Raw genomic sequence first — 26,869 nt, 5'->3', positions numbered from 1 at the left:
CAATGGACTATTTTAAATGTGTTTTTGGTATAATGACTGAAATATAAGGTTTGTGGTTAATACAAGATCAAGATTATGACTGTCAGTAACAACTACTTTTGGTAATTGAGTAATTGGTTGACTATTCTGACCATTAATTGAGTAATCGGACAATTCGTTATTTTTTTTTGTGGTAATAAAAATATACCTAAGCAGACAATAGTCTTTACACAAATACATAAAATACATAATGTATTATAAACAATAGAGCTAATCTACATTATACATTATAGAGACTGCAGAAGGTGCCAAAAGCCTGTTTTTAAAAACTTATATTTTTAAATCGCAATAAACAGTTAGCAAAATGAGAAAGATATTGATGTGTTCTTATGTGTTTGGGTGGGTTTATAAATTATTTACCTTACAAATATGATGACATGGCGCACGTTGCGTTCATAATAAATGCAAACTCACAACAATATTCAGAGATGGAGTTTTAGACGCTCCACACATGTAAATGATAACAGTTTGTGTGGAGCAGCATTTACTGTGAATGGAGCCGCTCTGAAAAGCACGTACGTAACCTACATGCATGTATATAATTAAAGCATAATGCATATTTAATTGAATCGTAACTTGTGAATTCACAATAGCATTATGCTTCATGGTCTTATAATGCATTTAATGGATTATCAGCATTGAATGCGCCACATCCGTTATTTTTTGCTGGTTACTCGACATGAGTATATCACAATTAAAAACCCTCGGTGAGTTTACTTGGAAAAATGTTCTTGCTATCAAGTGGCTAAAACGGGAAGTATGAACCAGTGTGAACCAGCCGTACCTGTCTCCAGTTATTGCCTGCATCTGATGAAATGAACATCGCCACATTATTGTAAGACAGCTCCGACCCAATATTTCCTGGGAAACGAACCAAATCCGAAAAATAATTGTGTTAAATAATGAAACAATGTCAAACACCAGCATAGCACATTCAAAATTCATAAATCGACAAATGTGTATTTGTACTTGAATAAGCAGCTTTTGTAACTGAGGTCAGACAGCATGGTTCAATATTTGCTCAATCCATGCTCATACAAACTTAATATACTCACAACATACATACAAACAAACTCAGTTCTGACTCGCATGTTCATGAGCGCACAATCCTGACACACAATCACACTGGACAAAAAAAAGGTTGCTTCCACAACAATGAGGTTAAATGGAGGTTTTGAGAAGAAAAAATGTGATGTGTCACACTGTGCTCAGGATTGCCAAGACACAAAAGTCTGAAATTAAAAATCAAGCACCACAGTATGAATTCAAACACTTCTTATCAAATGTCTCATCCAAGACCAAATGATTTGAGCTATGCTACCCATACTCATTTTAAATCTCCATACTTTTACACTGTCATCATTGTCTCATTTGGTGCATTTTTTTTTCTCAAACGACTATGAATTACAAAAGAGAGAACAAGATAATGAAAAGGTGAGTGCCACAACTTCCATTCTTGTGTATCGTAGTTGTGTTGTTTTACACCTACGCACACAAACATCATGACTAGCATAAACCCTCCCGCAGTCTTCTCCACTTTTTTGGTGTTGCTCTTTTCTAAGACTGTCACAATGAACAGAGGGGAAGTGATTGTACGTCCTTGAGTTGCCTGTGAGAAATGAGTTTGTTTCCTTCAACTGACAACTTAAACAGCAAACCCACTGGGAATGTGAAATGAGAGAGCTGTTCATGTTTAAAGAAGTTTTGTATATTTAAAACGAAGGGCTATTTCAAAACTGTATATAAAATAAACACTTGGTGTGCTTGCTTGGCCAAAAGTAGACTGAAGATGTGAAGAAAAAGGCTTTAATAAACATAAACAAACAATTTTTTTTTTTTTTTTTTTTTGGGGGGGGGGTTTTGAAAGTTTATGTAAAAGCACTTGGTGCTCAAAGTATTTTTTTTTAATATATTAATTTTACAAATATGTGGTCTACAATCATGAATACAGGTTATATATATATATATATATATATATTATCCACCAATAAAGAGGAGCCTATTAGGTGGAGCATATTGTCGCAAGGCTGTATACGAACTTTAAAATAAAATAGTTGTAGGTATTTAAGTAGATTAACAATAGAATAGTTTTACATATTACATATCACAGGAATAGCTAAAAATAAAATAAAATAAAACAAAATTACAATTACAAGATATACTACTGTTCAAAAGTTTGGGGTCTCTTGAACCAAACTGACCATGAGAGGTCAAAGATGCAAAATATAGGCCTACATCAGAGATGATTAGAATTCACCCCAAAATTATTAAAATTGTCAACCTCATGTCATTCCAAACATTATATTTTTTTTTTCTCTTTAGAACAAAAGCAGTATTTTTGAAGTATGTTGGTAACCAAAAACGTTTGTCCACCACTGACGTCCACATTTCTCAAAATGAAGACAGAAATTGGTTTAAGACGGCATGAGGGCAAGTAAATAATTTTTATTGTCAGGTGAACTATCCATTTAAAAGTTGTTTGTATTTGTGATTTAGGATGATTTACTCATAAACAAGCTGAGTCGTACTCCAAATTACATTTTATTTTGGAGCCAAAATCCACTTTCACACCAACTAAACGACCAAACGCTGACTGCAAACAAACATGAGAGTCTGCAGCAAAAGCTCTGGCATAAAAGCATCCTTAGTGACCAGCCTGACGTAACAAGCAATGTTTACGTTTCTTAGAAAGACGCCAACACAACAAACAACGGCCGAACATGACAGTCCCACACATGCCGCTCGTGTTTTCATTTACCTGTAGCCACGATGACTCCCGGCACCGAGCTCTTGGTGGAAATGGAGCCTGAGAGGTACGGGTTCTCTGACATCTGCAGTTGTAGGTGCAGCGAGCAAAACGGCTGAGCAGAGAGAAAGTGACACATCCTCCATTAGCCACAACAAAGCTATTATGTAGCTGTCAATCAAAAGGAGCCGACGTGATCCCGCAGGCATGAGAAAGTCTAAGACAATAAGCTCACGAGTACTGCTGCCTTGGCTATAATGCAGGCGACTTTATGACACAATTCATAATACAGAAGCAACTCCCATAATTCACTGTCATGACCCTGGAGAAACACGGATAATGCTGGGTGATCCATTGCATACTGGATACCGTTAATCTCGCCGTCGGAGATCCACGTGTAAACAAAATAACACAGTTCAGGTAAATCAAGACGATAAATCTACAAAGCAAACTCAGCCAATCAAGTTAAAGGACGATATAAAGGCAACACAAACAGAATTTAGGAAATAATAGCTTCTGTGGGAATAATTCTGCATTCTGTTTAAATTCAGATGTAGAATGTTCTAACAAAGAAGTTGTCTGGCAACCAAATTACAGAGAATAAACTTTGCTCTGCAATGTTAACATGTTCTATAGGTGCATCATTATCAGCATACAGGATAACACTGGTCTCTGCTAAGATTTGTTAAAAAAAAATATATGTAATAGAAGAGCGCATAATGTAAGCACTACTGTATGACTTGTTGATGTATTTTGTTTGCCTATTATGTTCTCCCTGGGTGCTGAAAAGGTACACAATGTCTTGAGGGATGAATTTATGTTTCCAAGTTTCCAAGTTTAAGTGGGATTCTATTATACTTTTCAAAGTAGGAAGTTGATTTCCCAGATTGGAGAGCAGCATAACACTATGCTGTGACATGGCTCGTCAAAACTAAATCGTGCTCATTATGATCAGCTGTCTGCACTGGAAGCAGCTGATGGCACATAGCGGATGCTCTATTTCAGTTTCTATCACGTGGTACAGCCACTTAATAGTAAAGGCAATTGTTCACTCAAAAAAAAAAAAAAAAAAAAAAAAATTAAGGTTTCTTTGTTAAAGTGTAATTATAAATGTAAGTACTGAGTAATATTAATTAACTACATGCACTTACTATATGCTTTGGCTTAGAATTAGGGTTTGGCTAAAGGTTACTTGCATGTAATTATGTATAGTTTATTATTATTATAGTGTGTATCAGTGTTAATTTTGACACGAAATTTTAATTTAGTTTTAGTCTTAGTCTTTTGACTATAATTCTTTTTAGTTTTAGTCAAGTTTTAGTCATCTGATTTGTTTTAATTTTAGTCTTATTTTAGTCGACTAAAATTGCTTGGTATTTTAGTCGACTAAAATTGCTTGGTATTTTAGTCGACTAAAATAAGACTAAAATCAGTAACAGATTTAATAGACAATTTTTTACAGCTGGTATAGGAAACAAACTTAACCAAAATATATAAAACACAAATTCAACTTTATTTCAACACAACTGTGTCTATATTTCGATTCAAAAGCTTTTATGCAGCAACAAACACTGTCATGATAATGTAAACAATAACTAGCTGCCAATTGACCATCAATAAAAGAAAAATAAAGTTAGGTCCAGGACCTTAAAGCTTACAGCTGAGCTGAACAATAACTGCATACATTTAAAGTAAATATTTAATAAGTTGGGTGGATAAAAAAAGTAACAAGATTTTATAAGGTATTCATTTGTCTAGCAATATTGTATGTTTTAAATACTACAATATTGCAAGATTTGTATGTATAATGATAGGATGTGAACATTCACGTTTCACATGACTAATATAGAAATATTTGTGATATTGTCAACAAGTAGAACATTATAAAATATACTAAACATTAGTATTAATCAAATGTATGTATCATAATATTACGTATTAGTATTGTGCTCTCATCTAACTTGATAGGGGCTATTTTAAAGTACTTTTCAGTTTGTAATATTTAATGCTACAACATTTACGCACTGCAGTCTTCCAATTTTGCTTAGCCCAATAAACAAAAGAACATCGTTGTGAAATTACATTTGAGAAAATGTCCGGGTGGCTTGTCTGTAAATGTCTTTTCAAATTGGTTGTGTTCTTGCCACGAATGAGCGCTCCGCATGCTTTACACTTTGTTTTGTTTTGTTCGTCGTCAAACGTGAAGTTAGCTGTGGACATTTTGTCGCTCTTTTAGACATCACCTCTTCGAATGTCGTCTTCCCGGGAGCTCATTTAAAAACTGAAAACCTTCGCTTCACGTCTCAATAAGTCAGGCTCTGATTGGTTCTCTTCTCTCATGCAGTCTGTTCCGTTTTGCCGGTTCTTTTGCTCATTCCTCGCATCTCTCCCGTCTGCTGATTTGATTTTCGTCACAGTCTATTTTCGTCTCGTCCTTTATTCGTTGACTATAATGTCAATCAATTTAGTCATAGTTTTAGTCTCCATCAGTGCCTTCTTTTTTAGTTTTCGTTTCGTTTTCGTCCGCAAAAATATATTCGTGATGAAAATAATGACGAAAATATTTAGTCAACGAAATTAACACTGGTGTGTATAATGTCAGATGTAACAAAGACAGCTTAAAGTAAAGTGTTACCAAATTGTCTACTTTATTTTTCTCATCAGAATCAGATTTTTTTTTTTTTTACTGTTGCTGAATTGTAGCCTCAATCTTCCAGCTGATTGGTCTGTGGGTTAGTAAATACTCAGAAATAACACGTAGCTCCGATGCTTACAAATGTAAACAGCCTCCAGCCATGACTTGTAGAAGTATGTGTCTGGTTTTGCAATAAAGGGTAGGCGTGATGTTTTATTACTGAGTGCAACAGTGGGTATCATGTACTCATTTATCCAACACTAGGAAGATAACACCTTGAAAAGCTCAGATGAATAACAATAACATATCGACTGTGGTTTCCACCCAAAATGGGACAAATAATATAATGTATTCATGTATGGAGTGCCCTCTGTCGAGAGGGCCGTGAACGCTAATTGCCTTTTACAGTCATTACCGGCAAAAGACAGGGATCTGACATTAAAGCAGAGAAGCAACTCTCCTGCGACCTCCTACATAACAAAACCAGAATCTGCTCTCCATGCACCACAGATTGTCCTTTTCATCCCCTCAATAGGTGGCTTGACATTATTACATGGACGGCAAAGGCAACAGGATTTCGAGTCGGTAATCGTAAGGATTATAGGAGGCTAATGAGAGTGTCAAAGCAGAGGACTATTACAGCCTCTTCAGTCTGCTGGAGCTTTCTGCGTGTGTTTCTTTGGCCTTGATGTTTTTCTTGTGCCTCTAAACATGATATGGCTGCTAAATATTAATGATTCTCTGTGCATTTCAATACCCTGAAACTATTTCCCATTTACAAATTATGAAAATGTATTACTTGAGTAGATCTAATATCGTCGCTAATTATGCTTTACAGTGTCTGTTGCCTTTAATCAGATCTGTTGGAGAAAGAATATTACGCTGAAAGAATTAGACAGTTAAGCTAGCCGCATGCAAAAACAAATAAATAAATAAATAAATGATATTTCCAAAATTCGTCTAGATTTCTTTTGTATTCCCAGAAATAACAAACTGGCCCATAAATCAAATCAAATCAAATCAAATCAAATCAAATCAAATCAAATCAAATCAAATCAAATCAAATAAATAAATAAATAAATAAATAAAAATAAAATAAAAAAACAGACCAACTTAAAGGAATAGTTCACTTACTAATAAAACTTGGCATAAAATAAAATAACTAAATAAATAATTTCAGTAATGACTGACATGAATAACAACGAACGAAGTTACAATGAACAGTTAAATCACTAATAAAAATGGTTGTAAAATAAAGAAAATAATACTTTAAAAATAAAACAAACATTAAAATAAAAATAAAAAATATGAATAACACACCGACCAAGTTAAAATTATAGTTCACTGACTGATAAAAAATAAAGAAACCAAACAAAACAGATATAAAAACAAAAACAATATTAAACAAAAACAAAATAAAATGACATGACATAATTGTATATACTTTAGTAATGCATAACTGTAATAATATACTGACCGAGTTAAAGGAAGAGTTTGCTCACTAATAAAATAAATTTGTTATAAAATAAAATAAAACAATTGTATATATTTTAGCTATGATTAATGTGAATATCAAACTGACTAAGGTAAATGAATAGTTCACAAAAATATATCTTACCAGCACACAATGAATGGGATTTCCTGCCAGGTCAGTAGTGGGCGCCTGCAAAAGCCTCCAGTCTCGGCCCTTGTTGTAAGTAATGTACGTCTTCACCTGGTTCTCCACCTTCCTATTAGCAATGAGCATACCTTCAATCCCTGCTACCTGGGAACATGGGGGAAGAAATACGATACAAATATGAACATGAACATCTACATTGACCATTACAGTGCTTCGGACTGTCATCTACTAAAGCCTCTTAATTACGCAGACACTAGCGCCCACTCTATGAAAGCCCAAGCTCGCTAACATTGTATTACTCTAGCTGACAAGCATCTAACCCAGTGCCAGGCTGCTCATCCTCGGCTTAAAACAAGCCCAAACTTAGCAATATTGAATGGTGACAGTGGTGCTAGCGACCCGTTTTAAATCGCGTCCTGCTAGCGGAGCATGCTCTAAGGCAGGGTCCGAGTCTGTAAGTGGCACTAATAGGGACTGCATTTGACAGTGTCCCAGTGACGGAGCCGCATTGGATGGACACGGCTAATGGGGTTCCCTCCTCCGCTGGCCAGACGTGTCAATCACAGCGGTAATTATTTATTATCCTTTAGCTTCCATCTCTCCGTTCCAATGTTCTCCAGGAAGAAGATGGATGTACTGGTTGTGGTAGAGCGGTTCATATTCAGCATGCTCTGCAAATCGGGCCATGCTTCAGTGAGCGGATCAGCTGCTCAATCGTGTTTACAAAGAATTCATCACGAGTGCGTGTTCAGCACTATGCAAATAATCAAAAGAGCAACTGAGCAAACAAAGCAAAGATCTCTAGCCTGAAATACTACGGTTTAAAACAAGAGTAAAATGTGCATGTGTGTGTGTGTGTGTAGCACTGTGCGAGAAAAAAAGTTGCTAAATATTATTTTATTTTTTATTTTATTTTGGAAATGTAAAAGTTTTTACTGCCACTTTTGATCAATTTAATGACTCCTTGCTGGATAAAATATTAATGTTAAAAAAACTGACTTCAAACTTGTAAACAGTAGTGTATCATTTAATTCTAGTGTTGCCAAGGTAAGCAGTGTGTGTACTTTGCATACAAGGCAGCAGGCCACTGATGCCAACACCAAAGAAGTGTGTGCCAGAACCAAAATATGCATTATCAATCACTACTGTTCTAAAAAATATATAACAGTAAAGCAACCCCACTTTTCGCTGATCAATAGAGAGATAAATATGACAAACGTCCAGTCACGGACCACATCTAAACTTAGGCTCCAACTGGAGCTTCAGTGAAAAAAAGCCAGGTTTCAATGAGCATTAATGAAGGCTGCTGCAATCTATTAGAGATATGGATGGACTGCTGATTCAGTATTGGCAGGGTGACCATGCATTGAGCCAGCCTTGGCACAAAAGTGGGGAGATGCATCATAACCAATGCATTAATGAAACCATCCTTGATGGCACTCAGTAATGGAGACTATTTTTAGCTCCCTGGACAAGGGAAGCGAATGTTTCATTTCTCATAAAAAATAAAATAAAATAAAAAATAAAATAAAATAAAAAAGTGTGCTTGGTAAAGGCTGCTAATTTTAAAGCAATATGATATAGTATATGCTAAGAGTGACTGTATTCAAATGTTAATGTCTTAATGTCTTGAAGGAGGAATGGTTTCCTTGAACTCAACTGACAAATCTATTCTTACAGAAAAACTACAGGCAGTGTGAGAGTGCTGGCCACAGACAGGTGGATCGATCTTGAGATATTGACACTTCTGGTGTGGATTTATACTCACAAAATAATATTTATTGACGATTGTGGTACACTATGAGTAATGATTTTATTATTTAGCATATAAATGAATGCAAATCATGAAGGTATATATATATATATATATATATATATATATATATATATATATATATATATATATATATATATATATATATATATATATATATATAAAAGAAAATGCTTTTATTTAATTACATTTAGAACAATATAAATATATACCTGATTATTCCTGAAAAAAAAAAAAAACTTCACTTTAGTACTTCATACTTGGTAGGAGATTTAAAAAAGTCTAATAGCCTACTCTTATCAAAAGAAGAGAACAGAACAATGCCACTGACCCAAAAGAAGTATAATGCAGACTACCGCTGAGAGGTGTTTAAAAAACAGAGGAAGAGAGACAACAGGAGAAAATGATAGAGAGAAAGGCACTTCCTTTCACTTAGTCTCACTTGTTGTATGCTATTTTCTTTTATCAGCTTTTATAAGAGTTCCTTTTTTTCTCTCTAAAATGTCTCCAATAAATCCTTAAGACTTCTGCTTGTGCCTATAATAAAGACTCCCAAAGCTTCTTTAGATCTTTAGACATAAAAAAAAAACCCTTTAAATGATTGAATAGACATAATAAAATGTGTGCTTTGGAGCAATTAAGATAATTTGAAATGTTTTGAATTTGAGATTTGTTCTTTTCTGAAGTACCAGTATTTCTTAACAGGGCTTAAGCTGGCTAAGAAATCAGGTATCCTCCAGAGGGAAACAATTTATGATATGTCTACGTGGTACAATGAAATCTCTTATCTCGAAAGATCAAGGGAAACTTTATTCCTCGTGATAGGATCCCTTTAAAAAGGAGTAATACCCAAAACACGAGCAGCTCCCATTGAATCAGCAATCTCTCTCCTCTCCCCCTTCGACAACATTTAACTACAACTCAATTTATCTCTCTGTCTTCATTGCTATCGTTCATTTACGCTTGCTAATTCCCCAGAGGCTTAGATAATGTGGGCTGTGCTTGAGTGCCAGGGTGAGAAGTAGCGTCTGACATGAATTCTAATGCAGCCTGAGGAGTAATGGGCATCTAGCATGAAGCCGTTGACTTGAAGGCTAATGTTAGCTTGTTAACTAGTTAGGGATGAAATTATGCCTCGTAAAGGTCGATCATGCTGTTGCCTCCGAGCCCACGGCTGGTCCTGACGTTCTCCAGGGCCAAAGTGAAGTATATTCCACGCGTGTCAGATATGTACAGGTTGTAGGTATCGTTCTGGTTCCACTCCTGGACAGCAGTGAAAACCTGACCTTGATCTGTGCTCACAATATGCATGTCCTAGAAAATAGAAAAAGAAAAAGAAGGGGAAAAGACAGCTGAGGGTGAGAGAAAAGATAGCTGAAGTCATTAGCAAGGACCCCTGCTAGTTCTGGGTGGGCATGGTCTACAGGATTACATGTTCAACATGTGTTTTAATGTATGCCCACCTGACCAAAGCAAGCCATGTGAAAAGATTTTGCACTTCAGTTCTTTAACAAGAATGTGCAGAAACGTGCTCGGCATTAGTAACTAAAAACCTTTACTTTTGACTTGATCATTCATCCACACCAATAGGTGTCATTATAAAGGCCAAAACCACTGGGTTAACAGAGTAACTATAGAGTGTTGATGAAAAGCTAATAAATAATCGAATCATAAAAATCTGGTCTAGCTTCCTTCTGAATCTAGTTGTCTAATGAAAACACTTTGTTTACTCTAGCTAATGCATTCAAAAGGTTAGGTAGTCTCTTACCTTGGGCAGGGAGTATTTGGGGATTTTAATGCGTACAAAGGGTTCTCTTTGATAGGACACATAGTAGCTTGCTCTGCCAGTGGTCGTCACCTGTATGGAGAAAAATATCACATTTCTCACATATCAAATAACTGGCATCAAAACTGGGAAAATCTATTGACAGTAACTATTGATTTGTCTTTGTACTTTAAACAAAAGTTTAGCGGTGGGCGGTATGACCAAAATCTTATATAACAGTATGAGTAATTTTATTTTTACGCTAATGGTGTAATTCGAAATACACTCCCTAATGCTGGCTTTGTTAAATGTAACTGGCAACTCAGAGCTGGGTAAATTTGTTGAGTTCAACCAGGAGTGTTCAAACCTGTTCCTTGACGGCTTTCAAACTTTGGCTCCGTTCCACATTAAACACACCTTGACCAGCAAATCAAGGTCTTGAGAAAAGTGTGTTGGAGTTAAACTTTATTGGTCCTTTAGTAGCAAGATTAGACATCCCTGGGTTAAACGAACTCAGCAAGAAGTAGGGCTGTGCGATATATCGAAAATATCGAAATATCGCAAATTCGCATATCGCGATATGCATATCGTAATGATTTGCGATAGATGATAAAGTAATACAAAGCTATTTATAGTTTTACGACACAGATCATCTGACACGCGGACGTTAGTTGTGTGTGTGCGTGCGCATAGCGCCCGCGTGCTCACTGCTCTGACGTCTGACCATCAACAAGCCAGCACGCAGTGAGTGACGCGCTCATAGCAAACTAATATGATAAAATGAGCCAGCCTGAGACATCCGCAGCTGCTGCCGACGATTTAGTGCCAAAACGAAGAAGCACCTCAAAGATATGGCAGTTTTTTGGATTTAAAAGAGATGACCACATGCAGACTGAAGTTATATGTAAAACATGTAAATCTCGTGTAGCAACGAAAACGGGAAACACTTCAAATCTGTTCAGTCACCTCAAAGCAAAGCACAACGATTTGTATCAGCTATGCTCTGCAGAAAAATCTTCAAGCTCAGGTGAATCAACCCTCGTTCACCAACCCAAGCAACAATCCATATCATCAAGCTTCGAAAGCATAACACCATATCCTGTAAGTTCCCGCCGTCATAGAGAGATAACCGAGGCCATTACACGCTATCTGGCAAAGGATATGGTTCCGATCGCCACAGTCGGGAAACCAGGGTTTTTGCACCTGATGAATACCATCGACAAACGGTACAACATTCCCTCTCGAACCTATTTTTCACGCATTGCTATCCCCCAAATGTACGAGCATACTCGCGACCGTGTCATGTTGGAACTGAGAGATGTCGAACATTTTGCGTGTACAACGGACCTCTGGTCCAGTAGGACAACAGAGCCGTACATTAGTTTAACGGTTCACTTTATTGACAAAGCCTTTAAGATGAGAAGTCTGTGCTTACAGACAGCATATTTCCCCAGTGAACACAGTGGGGAAAACATAGCGCTGGGACTGCGAGAGGCTTTGTCTGGCTGGAATTTGAATGAGGCGCGTCTAGTGTGTTTTACCACTGACAACGCAACCAATATGATCAAAGCGGCTGAAATAAATGGTTGGCCCCGACTACAGTGCTTCGGGCACAGACTGCACCTTGCTATTGGTAAGTCTTACTTTTTTATATCAGAATATTTAATTAGTTATCTTAACATATAATAACTTTATTAAACACATCTTATTGTATACTGTCACAGATATTTTAGTGTTGATGATATTTAAATTAATAAAGAATTATACGTTAAATTATAGATGTAAGATTTATTCAAATTAATGTTTAAAAAATATGAAACCAGAACTTAATTAAAACGATTGAAACTATTTTATTTCTATTTATCCAGAAAATGCAGTCAAATGTGACACACGCATCAGTCGTGCTCTAGGAGTGTGCAAAAAGCTAGTGGGACATTTTTCCCATAGCTGGAAAAAGAAAGAAGCGCTAAAGAAAGCACAGAGAGAGCTTAACCTGCCAGAACATGGTCTGATCACAGAGTGCCCTACACGATGGGGCACTAAGCAACAAATGATGGAAAGGATCCTGGAACAGCAGAGGGCTCTGTCACAAGTTCTCTCTGAAAATCGGAGTACAAGACATCTGGTTCCATCTTGGCAGGACATTGAGGTCCTTGAGTCCGTAAACAAGGCATTGAAGCCACTTCAAGATTTTACAGATGCTTTGTCTGGGGAAGAATACGTGAGCATTTCCTATCTACTTCCAGTTCTTCGTTTACTGAACACACAAACCCTTGCTGCTGACGAGGAAGACACAGAGCTGACATGCTCAATTAAAACCAAAGTGCTGGGCTACATGGAGGCAAAATATGAGGATCCTGCAACCCAAACTCTCTTGAACATTGCCACTTTTTTAGATCCAAGGTTCAAAAAAGACTACATTCCTAAGGAACAATGGGAAGAAATTAGTTTAAGGATAAAATCAGAAATGAAGGTAAGAATATTTTATATAGCAAGAATGATTTGAGCTCATTAATAAAATATGGAGGTACTAATCATTATTTTCCTTTTCTTTTTTTTCTAGGAGGCACAACCTGCTGTTGCCATATCATCATCATCAGTGGGTGCTGCTGTGTCAGGTGCTGAGGCTGAGCCATGTCAAAGTGCCACAGCCACAAGTACAAAGAGGATGAAGAAGTCTTTAGGAAGTCTCTTACAGACCTCAGTCACATCTCCCTCTGAATCCTCTGACCATGCAACCATTGAAGCAGAATTTAACAGCTACATTCTGATCCCCAAAATCCACAGTGAGCAGGACCCTTTGGCATGGTGGGGAATTCACAAGGTAAATTTCCCCCACTTAAGCAAGCTGGCGGAAAAATATCTTTGTGTGCCTGCCACTAGCACACCATCTGAAAGACTTTTCAGCACATCAGGCAATGTAGTTACATGTCAGCGTGCATCCCTGAAACCAAACAAAGTGGACATGCTGGTTTTCTTGTCCAAAAATCTTTAACAATTTTAGCATGAATGCTAAAATCTGACTTGGCAAAAACAAAACAAAAAGAGAGCAAAGAAGTAACTCAACTGTTTCTCAAGTGTTTTTGTTTACTTGAATGTTCATGTTTTCAGGTTGATGTAGGCCTAACTATATAGTGGAGCAAAGTATTAGTGATATTTTTATTTTCTGTTTGTTTACATTTTTAAAATGTAATTTTAACATTTAAATGTAATGTTAAAATGTAATTTGTGTTAATGCAACATAAAAAAAACTGCTGTTGTTCACTTTCAAAAGTTGTAGTGATTTCTTTCCCCTAAATAATTTGAAATTTTGGTTATATAATTTCTCTTAATACAATTTTAATTGATTTTAGAAAAAATAAATATCGTATCGCATATCGAATATCGCATTATTTAGCAAGATATCGCATATCGCATTTTTCTTCAATATCGCACAGCCCTAGCAAGAAGGGATGTTCATTTTAACCTAACCTGTTAGGTTTTGTTTGTTATTGTTTCTATCACAGTATAGTAGAATATCTATCACCATTTCTACCAGCAGTACATACAGTTGTGTCATAGTGTACAGCCATAGCAGAGTTGCCAGGTCTGCAAAACAAACCCAGCCCAAAACTAGCCCAATCTAGATTTTTTTCTGTGGTTTTCCCCTCCTTCAATTGTTTGGCTTTATCAACATCATGTTCAAGGGAGACGGGGTTTCCCTTTGTCTAAATAGCACTATGGTGGTAAAACCATGGACTTGGCAACCCTGAGCCATAGCAAATTGAATGAGAATGAGCGCTATTAACTTACTGTCTCCTACAGCACATTACACAAAGCTGTAAATTCAGAAAGCTAATTCAGTAACAGATAGAGCAGCTTATGTCTAGAACGACCCATTAAAATCCCTCCACCATGATTTGGAGGATACTGCTTGGTTTTGGTTTGTCAATGCCCTTTGCAGTTCAAGAGTGGAGAGTGGTAAATATCTTGTAGGACAATCAATACCCTCATTATTCTCTGTCAAGACAAATCTTTAATTCTCGCAAGCAACACACCCGCTCCAACCCCGCTCCGAGGGGGATTGTTGGCGCTAATGATAGCACATGTAGCAAATACACAATGGTTGTTAGCATACAGAGCAGGAACTGTCAGAAGCTTGTCATATCTACAGCTGCACAAAAGGGAATAGAGAATGAAAGAAAGAATTCTTCCGCAGCACAAAAGGTACTTCATCCTGCCAAAGTATCAGACATGTTTAATATTCCTTCCACCTCTTTTCATAATTTCAATTAGAGAGCATATATACACCCAACAGGATTCCAAATTGAACATGGGAATAAAATGGCTCCCTGATTATATGTCAGAAACAATTATGCTTCTTAGACGGTAACGTGCATTCAATAAATGAGGAGAGAGAGGCAGAGAAAGAGAGCGGCGGTCTGGAGAAAGTTCTAAACAAACAGCATGTCCGACGTGTCTCCAAAAAGCCGCTCTGCGTGCAACAGAAGGAAGGAGCGGGCAGGATCGATGCTTTCCAGGGCAGTTGAACTTCGAAAGAAATTGGGATGATCGATTTTTCTGTTTCACATTCTTTGGACTGTGATGTGGCGTGACAAAACACTGGGGTTGAACGTCCACCACTCCTTATTGGCAGGACTTGTTATCTGCACTACTGTTGGACTTCCAAGAGGGTTGTGAGTAAATGTTTTGAAACTTGCCATCAATGTGAGGAAACTTTCCGTTGGCTTGGAAATACTGTCATTTACAATTCCCAGTCTGAAAATTTGGCCATGACTTTGGATGCAATTATTTGTATTCTCTAGGTGCCCATTCTCTAGTCCCCACCATGATATGTACTGTTTCGAAGAGAATTGTTTTCATGCAGATAGAAATTAATATATTCAAAAACTGCCCTGAAATGGAATTGGAAATTTAGGCTATTACCATTTGACTTTTCCCCTTGAGTATAAGATTATTATTATTATGATCCACTAGGGAGTTGAAAATGACACATGAATACATACATATTTATGCACGCAAACTTTGTCTGGACGTTAAGAATACTTTTGTTTTTGGCTGGGAATGGCATGGGGCTAAAGAAATGATGACAGAATGTTCATTTTTTAGTGATCTATTTCTTTAAGGTTTATTCACACTGACAATGATCTGCAGCCCAAAGCAAGCAGAACTCATTCATTTTCAATGAGATTTGGAGATTTGAGGCAACATTAACATTGACAACCATTGACGATGTGACAAAGATGAGCAGAGTTCAACTTGGAGATGAGCAGCAACGCCATGGGAGTATAGACAGAGGGCCTTGTTATAGTTAGTTTCATATATATATATATATATATATATATATATATATATATATATATATATATATATATATATATATATATATATATATATATATATATATCACACACTGTGTTCCACATTCTACAATTTATAAGTGAGTGGCAACAGGAATAACAGAGCATTTCACAGTGGGAACACACTGAGAAATCCCAACAGATCAGTTGTTTAAGGAAGTCCTTATCTCAAAGACCAATGGCAAAGAGTTGCACTGTTATCATTGTACTTTTTATTTTGGCCACATTGATTGACTTTAATTAACTGTAGATGTCATTATAAAATTCCAAAAACAATTAAATGATGCCAGTTGACATGTTTCCCTTACTTTAAAAGCAGAAGATGCTTCAGAGTAAAGAAACAATATATATATATTAGGGGTGTGACGAGAAGAGACAAGAGACTGGGCTCACGAAAACGACTTTTTAATTAAGAAATCCTCTATAAAATGTATGGGGAAAAAAAATATTTTATTCATCTGAAAAACACAAAATGCAAAAAATGTAGGTGCATTTTGACATCAACTAGTACTTTATGAAATTAAACTTCTATTTTAATTAATGTTTTAGTAACATAATTTACTAGTGGTTCTGACTAAATGTTCATTGCTTAAGTCTTTTAAAACAAATATTCATTTGAACAAAATAAAAAATGCCGAAAAAAGTCAGTGTCTTAATTCATAAAGACCTGTTTCTCAATTAGAATCTTTTGAATGAACAATTCAATGACAAATACTTTTTTTTTTTTTTTTACTGTAAATGGTTTTAAAAAGAGGACATTGCCATTCTTTTTTTTTTTTCTCGCTACTATAGAGAGAATAAGTGTTTATACCCATACTATAAACTTTTATTCCAGTACTTCTGTTATCTAAATGTTTTTAACACAGAAATAATTATGTGTGGTTGAAAAGACCATGTTGCTCTTTCTGGATCACTTGCAGAATTAATGAGTAATTAACATGGGCAGCAACAAAAAACATGCTTCTCATGCTCCACTGACACTCCTGATGTGAAACAATCATAATAGACATAGTGTAGCTGAATCGTTCTCATTCAGGAATAAGATCGTGTAAGTAAGTGATTTCTAGTTCTTACCTGAACAAACACATATTCATCTTGAACCACAAGTGAGTTGGTCTCAATATAACCAGAAAATGGATATGTCCTACTGGATTCGGAACAGGCTTGAGCTCTGCATGTCACATACTGACAATCTGTTGTAAGGAGAGACAGAAAGAGGAATCTATATGTTAATTAGATTCTGATTCTGGGGGCATTGAGTCCACTAACCTCTGACTGCTTCTCAGAATCTCTAAGGATGTATCAACGTTAACCAGTGAGAGAAAGTAAGGCAGAGAGATTCCAGGTCCTGTATTAATCTGCTATCAGATGGTGTGTTTATCATTACGGTAATCCTGTCTAGCTGCCTGCAGGACTGGCTTTATCCTCATTCCCAAGCTCACAGTTTCTCTTCTCATCTCTTTTCCTCCTCTAACATCAGGACTGAAGTAGGAGTGTACCATAGATCAGTAGATGAGATGTAAGAGGAAGGTGGGAAAAAAGAGAATTCAAAATAACTTCAGCATGTGCAGTGAAGGAGCATTTCTTTGAATGGACGAGCGCACTAAAGAAATATACCTCTTCACTGAGCCACTTAGTCAGTATTTGAGTCTGAACGAGACTGAATGAAAATACAGTTTGCGAAAGAACTGGGAAATGTTGTTTCAGAACGAATAGTATGAGTGAGGCATCAGCAAGATTCAGCTGGCTCTTTCTTTTTTTCAAATCAACCAAAGTGATTGAGGCATGAGCAAGGATCTGCCAGCATTATTTCAAATAAAATTGTTGAGTGAATAATAAAATGACTTACTCATAATACTCCAAACTTGGGGAAAATATGATGTTTTTAATGATTTATTTTTAATATAATATAATATAATATAATATAATATAATATAATATAATATAATATAATATAATATAATAAATATAATATAATATAATATAATATTTTGTCCTTTTGATGAATGAATTTGATTTATAGATAAAATGTACAATACTCACTTATAATATTAAAAAAGTCAGCAAAGTTAAATCAAATACGTTTGAGAAAAAAAATAAAATAAAAAATAAAAATAAAATAAAATAAAATATAGAAAATATAAAAATAAAAAGAACAGGGTCCATGACCTGGGGGTAAGTGTCTTTTTTAGCATACCTAATTAAAGATTTAGTGACTGTTATGAATGAAATTTCGCACCACTAAGCTGACAGTGTTGGAGAATACAGACAGAGACAGAAAGAAGCAACTCACGGCCATCAGGAGTGTGGGCCTCCATGTGCACCAGATCTAACTCCTTGTCCAGACCGGTTACTGACCTGCATTAGACACAGCAGAGCGAGGAGAAAGCAGTTTTATCACAGGGACAAAAAAAATCCATAACAGATGTCTTACTGAAGGCCCATTTGAGCCAGCAAAGTGAAAAAAGAGTTGTTAGGTGCCACTTCCACAAATGCCACATGATGGGGAAAAGAATCAAAGCACAATTTACAGCTGCATCCAGAAGCGTGTCTAAAACCCATGTATCTGTAGGTGTATATTTGTGCATGATGGTGACAGTGAAGGAGTACAATGGAAATGAGAATGGTGACACCTGTTGGAAACATGATTGTGTGGTGCACCAGTCCTTAAACAACCCCACCATTAACTAGACAGTGTCTTTTATAGCTCAAGTAGGCTGTACCAGTGTACCACCGAAGACAAACTTCTGAAAAAAACAACAACTCGCTAACAGTCTAAAACATTCCTCAGTGGTTAGCACTGAGTTACAGATCATCTTAGTTACTTCCTGTGTGATTTGTACACTTTGGTAAGAAAGAATGTGGATGTATTTGTGTAAATGTCACATGAATACTGTTCTTGCTAAACTTAATCTTCCATTTTGTAATGTTTATAAAAAAAAAGAAAATAAAAAAAAGTCATGTTTCTGACAAAGTTCACAAAAGTCATTGTATAGATGTTCCATTCTCAGACAAGGGATTACATAGATACGGTAACCTACTTCATGTAATGCAGTATATCACAGTTTAATTCAGGTTAATATGACCCGAGTCTAAATTAAACGCTCAATGATTTAAAGTTTGAAAATAAAGAAATTCATAAAGAAAGACATCCGTACATATCAGAAATGTAATTTTATAGTTTAATAAAGGCAGCCAGTAAAAGTGAGGCTACTTAGATAAAGCATGTAGTAATATATCTCAATATGGCAACCCACTTCATGTAATATAGGAAATTTAGTTTTTATTAAAGTTAATAGGACTGCAGTCTAAAATAAAATGTCAATGAAAAAGCATTTTAAACATCAAATTATTACAACAGTATTCTCTCTCTCTCTCTCTCTCTCTCTCTCTCTCTCTATATATATATATTATATATAACTATTATTATTTCACACGTTTGGTCAAATTGATGTTGGTGTGCATCATTTAAAAAACATTTTTTTCAAAAGCTCTATCCATTTCTTTATGTGTAAAAGTTTAGATGCACTGTGGAGTACAATCTGTCTCTCTTTCACTCTCCTCAGCCATCTTTATGCCTCTGTTTTCTTTCCATCTTCCTCTGCCTTTCTTATTCTCTCCCTTTCTTTTATTGTCTTGATACTGAATGGAGAGGAGTTGCGCAACAAAGGTCTCAGAGCTCAAACATCTTTGCGGTTTTCATCTCACGTCGACACAAACAACAGCCTCTGCATTTTCTAATCATAAAAGCAGGCAAAAATAGGACCCAACTTTAACCGTATCCATCTTCTCAATTGCTCAAACTCGTTCCACACATCACGAATGCATCAATGTCAACCATCACTCGACTAAACTCTCCTTGTTCACCCATAAAATTGTAAGTTAGTGACATCGTGTGGGAAATGGAGATGAGGTGTGATTGTGAATGTATCACCTACCAGTAGAAGCGGTTCGGAGTCACTCGCTCGTGAACCAGCTGCCACTTTCGGCCAAAGTCAAATGAACTATACAGCTGAGAAAAAATAAAAAAGAGAGAGAGAGAGAGAAAAAAGACAGAGGCAGCCATTAAAAACAGGCAGCCATTAAAACCTGCAATCATTCGCTCTGTTAAGTTAAAGCCATGTAGCCATTTAAAGCCAGATTTTTCTCATCTCAGTTAAGAGCCTTTTCTCTGAATATAACTGATTTGTCATTGTGATTTGTATTTCGTTATACAGCTGTGCTTTTCAAAGGACTGCATAGTCTCGAAATCAGTTTTCATGGGTTAAAGAGAGCACGATTATGGAAAATGGAATACATATTTATTTCACATAAACACAGTGAAGGGGATCACATCATAAGGAATACATTTTTCTTGATCTTTTGCTTTAATAAAAAAAAAAAATAATACATAGTAACTTTCAGAAATCAAAACTTCCTCATACATTTTTTAAGCTAAACAATAATAAAATAAATTAATAATAAAATAGAGGAGAGATAATTATATTACAGTAATATACTGTATACTGTGTGTGCATGTATATATGTATATTAAAATGTACAGTCTATGTATATACTGTACTATATAAATGCATGTGCCAAATATTTGACAAAATCATTAATAGACTTTAATTAAATGTCTAGTTGTTTGTTTTGGAAATACATGTGATAATTTATTATATTTTTAATCACAAAATACATACTGAATTGATCAAAAGTGACAAAGGATCAAAGGAAATTTATTTTTCAAAAAAGAATGGTGTCTTTGAGATGCATTCCGACAATAAATCAGACCAATTATATTTATCCAAATAATATCTTTCCGAATCTCTGCTATGCATTATTATGGCTCAAAATCTCCTACAACAGACTGAAACAATAAAAGACACCTGGCGGAAGTTAAAAGCACGGATCATTCGCGGTTCAGCAGTTACCTGGAGCAAGCAGTGCGTGAAACACAACTCACATTAAAATGTGTCCAAATGGAATTATTTGGACTTGGAGCTTCAAGGTGAATCTCAAGGGAATCCTAATGGCTGAGATGAGTCCATTCAGGTCTGGAGGGAATTCATTTAGAAGTTTCTGCTCCACTATGTGCTCTAGTCAGTAGCCATGGAAAAAATATACCTTCAATCTCCAGAGATTTCAAGCGCCGTTAGGAAGGCAGATCTCAAGCTAAGGTCAGTGGACACCAGAAGTCTATCTCAAATAGCTAGGGTGTCCAAGGAATCTTTCTGTATTGTGCAAGTTATATGAACGCAACATTTTACCATCTAGGTTTCTCTTTCATTTCCTCCATAGATATTCCTAATAAAGCATTTAACCATTGAACCAAACCACTGAGCTCTGAAAAGTGAGCTGCAGGTTCATAAACAGTTATAAAAATATGAAATGGATCCTTATTCAAAAAAGTTAGCGACAACCTGCATTTTTTTTCTGTATTCTGAGACGTATTTCAATTTAATTATCTGTGCATTAAAATAAGACAAAATGCAAAAGTGTCAAGTGTGTCGTGGAGAAGTCATCCTTGTTGAAATCTTCAAATGAACAGACAAGAGTCAAAAAACGTCTGAAGATTGCATTTTACATCTCGACAAGTCGCTAAACAAGACAGAACAAAGACAGTTAGCATCAGAAGCTGTTTACTGACTGGAGCCATCACACTGATGCTCAATAACAGGACTGATGCTTTTGATGAGATCTGAAAAGACTTTCTGAGAAGATTGCCCCCAATCACTGAATCTAACCCAGAAATACACAGAGTTCAAAGAGGTTCAAGTACAATAAGAATCCAAATACCTAGAGCAGACAAGTCAATTCAGTTTAATTAGATTGTATTATTCCTAAAGTGACTCTTTACTTCTATATATGTGCTACATACAGTTACATACAGGTCTAGTAGTTACAGGGTTATTATTGCTAATAATAGATAAAATGATTCAAGAAATGTGTTTATCTAAATTAAGCTCGAATAAAATATGTTAGATTAAATTAAAAAATTCAATTAGAAAAGTTGCCAAGTTTAAACACTAAAAATCTGAAAGAAAAACTGAATTAAACCTAAATAAATAAGTAAATAAATGAATCATAAACAGCAAAAACAACCCTTATTAAAATTAAAAAAGCACATACCAAATATAGAAATACTAGAATTAAAATAAAAACCAGATAAACTATGCAAATAAAATTAATAATTAAAATATTAAATAAAATAGTTTTTTACAAACAAACCTAAAAAAGCATATAAATAATATAAATATTTGATGAAAACTAAATTAAATTAAAAGTAGAAATGTTGCATAGTACTTACATTATTATAGTAATCAATAACAATAACAATAATAAAAAAAATACAAATGTTAAAAGCACATACCAAACAAATACAAATATAATAAAAATAAAATAAAGTAAATATTAATAATAAAAATACAAGTTCTTCAAAACATTTATAAATAAATAATAGTGCCAGCTGGAAGCACAAATTTGACGGAAAATTGCATACTGGGATGATATTTGTGGAAAATGTTGCACAATTAGAGGTAATGTAAAAATACTGCAAATACAATCTAAAATGCAAAATAGGATTTCAAAACTACAAAAAAATAAATAAATAAATAAATAAAAAATAAAAAACATGCTTTCAAATATTGCTCATATTGAGACACTGACACATTTCTCATCCCTGATGCAAATTCCATCTTAAATTATGTTCCGCCCTTATATTCCATAATGTCATGTCCCTTCCAAATAAAGCAGGCAAAAATGCTAACATCAAAAATAGTACACTAACCACAAAAAAAAAAAAAATTATAATAATAAATAAAAATAATAAAAATAAATGCTTCTAGTGGAATGAGTCGAAGTGAGTGGGCAGTAGGAGAACAGAATGTATACTCAGATCCTATGACCCATACATTACCAGAAGCAGAAGTTTAATGCTAAACATATTGAACATACTGTCAAAGAAGTGCAGAAAGACCCCGTACTGACTCTAAACATCCCACCAGCCTGCTACATGACATATGAATGCCAGCATGACCCCTACAAGTTGCTAAACACATGGCCTAATTTCCACTGCTCTAATTGTGTTTCTGCATGCCCAGCCGCACAATTAATGGCAAAGCCTGGCGCGTTCCTATTACACTGATGGATGCCACTGTTGATCGGCCCCCTGCCGGGAATAGAATGTTGTTATTCTAGTCCTACAGTGAGAAGGCACCGACCCAGTCAAGCTCTGCCCTATTTCAACTAAGATTCTTTATGATTACTGACGGCTAATGGAGGGAGAGTAAAAAAGAGGACAGAATTAAGAAACTAATGTTCCTGTGAACAGTTCCTTGAAGGAAAAAACACTAGAGACTTTAAGTGAATATATATAGTGTACCCAAAACATATTTGGACAATTATGTCATGCTTAAAAGAAAGCCAGATAGATAGATAGATAGATAGATAGATAGATAGATAGATAGATAGATAGATAGATAGATAGATAGATAGATAGATAGATAGATAGATAGATAGATAGATAGATAGATAGATAGATAGATAGATAGATAGATAGATAGATAGATAGATAGATAGATAGATAGATAGATAGATAGATAGATAGATAGATAGATAGATAGATAGATAGATAGACAGATAGACAGATAGATACAGAGATGGGACCAAGTCACACATGTGCAAGTCTCAAGTAAGTCTCAAGTCTTAACCTTCAAGTCTCAAGTAAGTCCCAAGTATTTTTTTCTTGGGCAAGTCAAGTCAGGTCAAGTCACATTCTATGTCAAGTCATGTCCAACTCAAGTCACCTTAATATTGTTATTTTACCTGCAGAATCTGATCTTAATAAAGTTAAAAGACAAGATATAAGTAACTGTCAGTAAATTAAAATAATTTGGATTTGCACTGTAAATACTCATGTTCAGTAAAATACATCATGGAATCAAACAAAATTGTAACTTCCTAAAATTATTTATTTTTCACTTCTGCCAACAGTGTTTGAAATGTTTTACATTTTCAACATTGGGTCCATAAAACTAAACATCCAACAGAATCCTCTCTGAACACCTCTCTCTCTCTCTCTCTCTCTCAAACACAGTTTACATACAACATTTAAACTGTTACATTTCTCCTCTCTCTCTCTCTCTCTCACACACACACTCTCTCTCTCTCTCTCTCTCTCTCTCTCTCTCTCTCACTCTCTCTCTCTCTCTCTCTCACTCTATCTCTCTCAGAGTATAGAATATAAATATGACGTATTTTCAGTTGTTTCATAATTTTTTGTTATGTACAGACCAAAAGTTTGGACACACCTTCTCATTCAAAGAGTTTTCTTTATTTTCATGAAAATTGTAGATTCACACTGAAGGCATCAAAACTATGAATTAACACATGTGGAATTATATATGGAATTATATACATAACAAAAAAGTGTGAAACAACTGAAAATATGTAATATTCTTGGTTCTTCAAAGTAGTCACCTTTTGCTTTGATTACTGCTTTGCACACTCTTGGCATTCTCTTGATGAGCTTCAAGAGGTAGTCACCTGAAATGTCTTCCAACAGTCTTGAAGGAGTTCCCCGATGTATATAATATGCACTTGTCATGATTGGGTAATCGCGGCAGCTACATTTGTTTTTCTGATTAATTGTTTTGCTCTATGAGAAAGACAAGGTAACAAAATATTCGGGGCATATGCCCCCTTAGCCCAACCCTAGCGCCGCCCCTGGAATGCGTTTTTTTGACGGCCTGCTAGCGGATCATTAGGGGCTGTTCACATCACGTCTTTTGTGCGCGCAAGTTCGTTATTTCCAATGTAGGCGCGCGGTATGCGCGCTCATAATGGAAGCAACGCACTCAACATCTAAACTTTTCAGAATGCCGCAAGCGCACCGCAGGTCATGTGACAATAACTAACCAATCAGCTTCATCCTTTCTCGTATCAACGTTGAAAGCTCAGCTAAGATGAAGGAACAGCTGTTCATAGCTGTATATGGATTGCCATTTTGAAATGAATTTCATTTCACGACGCTATTCTCAGCCTGCGCTCCAGCTGAGTAATCAACTTTATTTTAAAAAATTATTTATATATTTTATATTCAAAATGAAAACATGATTTGATTAACACTCAAGTCATTCAAGTCATCGTGTCTCAAGTCAAGTCAAGTCCCGAGTCTTTAACTTCCAAGTCCGAGTCAAGTCTCAAGTCCTAAAAATAGCGACTCGAGTCGACTCGAGTCCAAGTCACCAAGTCACAAGTCCCCATGTCTGGATAGATAGATAGATGACTCATTTATAGTTGGTTGTTTCATTCTTGAATCAAACTGAGTATTTGAACGAATCGATTGAATCAATGACTGTCAATGATTCAATGACTCACTTGCTGCTTCCTACTGATATAACATGTTACTCAACCTGTATATATAGTCACTAATTAATGCACACATCAGCACTCTGTCAGGAAATACTCATTTATACTAGACTATATAAATGAATAAACTTTAAAATATATCCAGCCTTCATTAACTGGAAAGATCCAGTGGCAGTGGAAACTGTAATTTAGATAGTGTTGCTCCGTAAAACACTACTGATGTGCAAAATACTTTGACTTGGTTTTTCTTGTTTTGTTTTTTAATGGGACAAAATCAAACTTCATCAAACAGGAGTATTAGTTGTCTGTCAAATTTTTAGACCTTTCAAAACAAGTCAGTGCTTAATCAGATCAAATCTCCAATTGTCCCAGGACTTTCATATTTAACACAATCTGTCCAAATACGTGGGACAAGGCAGACTGGCGAGCCTCGTATATATCCCTCGTCAATGTAAGCGCCTATGGACCACTGGGTCCCTCATAAGCGTGGACGTTGACATATTGTGCCGTTGGGTGAGCTCAACCTGTAGTCATTCATCAGCCGGATGACATGCTCAATTTTAAAAGCTCGGAGCTGTCACAAAGTCGGCTTCATAGCTTCCCACTTACATCAATAAATCACTAGCTGCAGCAAGGACCCACTGCTGACAGTCGGTGACTGCAAACAGGGAGACTTTGGGCCCTTCTAATAGGAGGTGAGGGGAACAGGGAGAGGAGAGCTGATTTTAATAATGTACTTATAATGAAAAAGAAAATCTATAGCACGTATTTGCATAACGCCCTGAACACTTGGATCATTTCCATTAAATTGTGATGGAGAGAGGAGGGAGTATCAGGCATGGACTGCTGGAGGAGGAGGGTGAGGATGAACCATGCCAGAAAAAGACAGGAAATAAGAAATGTCATTTAAAATCACGGAATAAGAAAGCAATTCATCTGGGTATGTTTTAGAGACATGTGAAACAAACGGCAGCAGTTTGTAAAAAAAAAAAAAAGAAAAAGTGACAAAACTGATGAAACTGCTGAGTTTAGGTTTTGCTTGTCTCAAGTTAACTTACAGAAGAAATAAACTCCATATTCACTCCATGTTCCCATTTGACTGTGATTTTTATAACTTTACAAAAAGCGAAAAAATATTGAACGGTTGACTGGGGAAGTCATGGCCTAGGGTTGTGGGTTCGAGTCTCGGGCTGGCAATACCATGACTCAGGTGCCCTTGAATAAGGCACCGGACCCCAACTGCTCCACTGGTGTGGCAGCATAAATGAGTGCCCACTGCTCCAGGTGTGTGTTCACTACTGCTGTGTGTGCACTTTGGATGGGTTAAATGCAGAACATGAATGCTGAGTATGGGTCACTGTACTATATGTCATGTCACTAAATTGGTCAGAACAGATGATGTCAAATTTAGCCTCCTTTAGCCATTACATTAGAAACAATTAGGGCCCTATCTTGCACCCAGCGCAATTGACTTTGTACACCGACGCATGTGTCATTCCTATTTTGCACCTGCGCAAAGCGCGCTTTTCCCTCCACAGAAGCACGTCGCTAAACTAGTGAATGAACTTGCGCTCCCTG

General features: G+C 35.9%; 2 protein-coding genes across 2 annotated transcripts in view; one reads left to right on the top strand and one right to left on the bottom strand.

Annotated features, from left to right (window-relative positions):
* Nucleotides 1-26,869, bottom strand: part of LOC113081632 (VPS10 domain-containing receptor SorCS3-like) — a 119,484-nt gene that overhangs the window by 34,176 nt on the left and 58,439 nt on the right. The window contains 8 exon segments of the mRNA XM_026253648.1: nucleotides 824-900; nucleotides 2,798-2,900; nucleotides 7,039-7,185; nucleotides 9,950-10,129; nucleotides 10,584-10,673; nucleotides 17,015-17,133; nucleotides 18,234-18,298; nucleotides 19,879-19,952. Of these exon segments, the coding sequence (XP_026109433.1) occupies nucleotides 824-900; nucleotides 2,798-2,900; nucleotides 7,039-7,185; nucleotides 9,950-10,129; nucleotides 10,584-10,673; nucleotides 17,015-17,133; nucleotides 18,234-18,298; nucleotides 19,879-19,952 (855 nt within the window).
* Nucleotides 10,690-13,999, top strand: LOC113081631 (zinc finger BED domain-containing protein 1-like). The gene is made up of 3 exons (XM_026253647.1): nucleotides 10,690-12,213; nucleotides 12,449-13,053; nucleotides 13,144-13,999. Exons 1-3 carry the CDS (start codon nucleotides 11,361-11,363, stop codon nucleotides 13,573-13,575), a joined length of 1,890 nt encoding a protein of 629 aa, XP_026109432.1. The 5' UTR covers nucleotides 10,690-11,360; the 3' UTR covers nucleotides 13,576-13,999.

The sequence above is a fragment of the Carassius auratus genome, unplaced genomic scaffold, assembly GCF_003368295.1.
Source record: "Carassius auratus strain Wakin unplaced genomic scaffold, ASM336829v1 scaf_tig00034654, whole genome shotgun sequence".
Taxonomy (NCBI): Eukaryota; Metazoa; Chordata; class Actinopteri; order Cypriniformes; family Cyprinidae; genus Carassius; species Carassius auratus.
The sequence above is the reverse complement of the archived record's forward strand: the minus strand, read 5'-3'. Positions and strand labels throughout refer to the sequence as shown.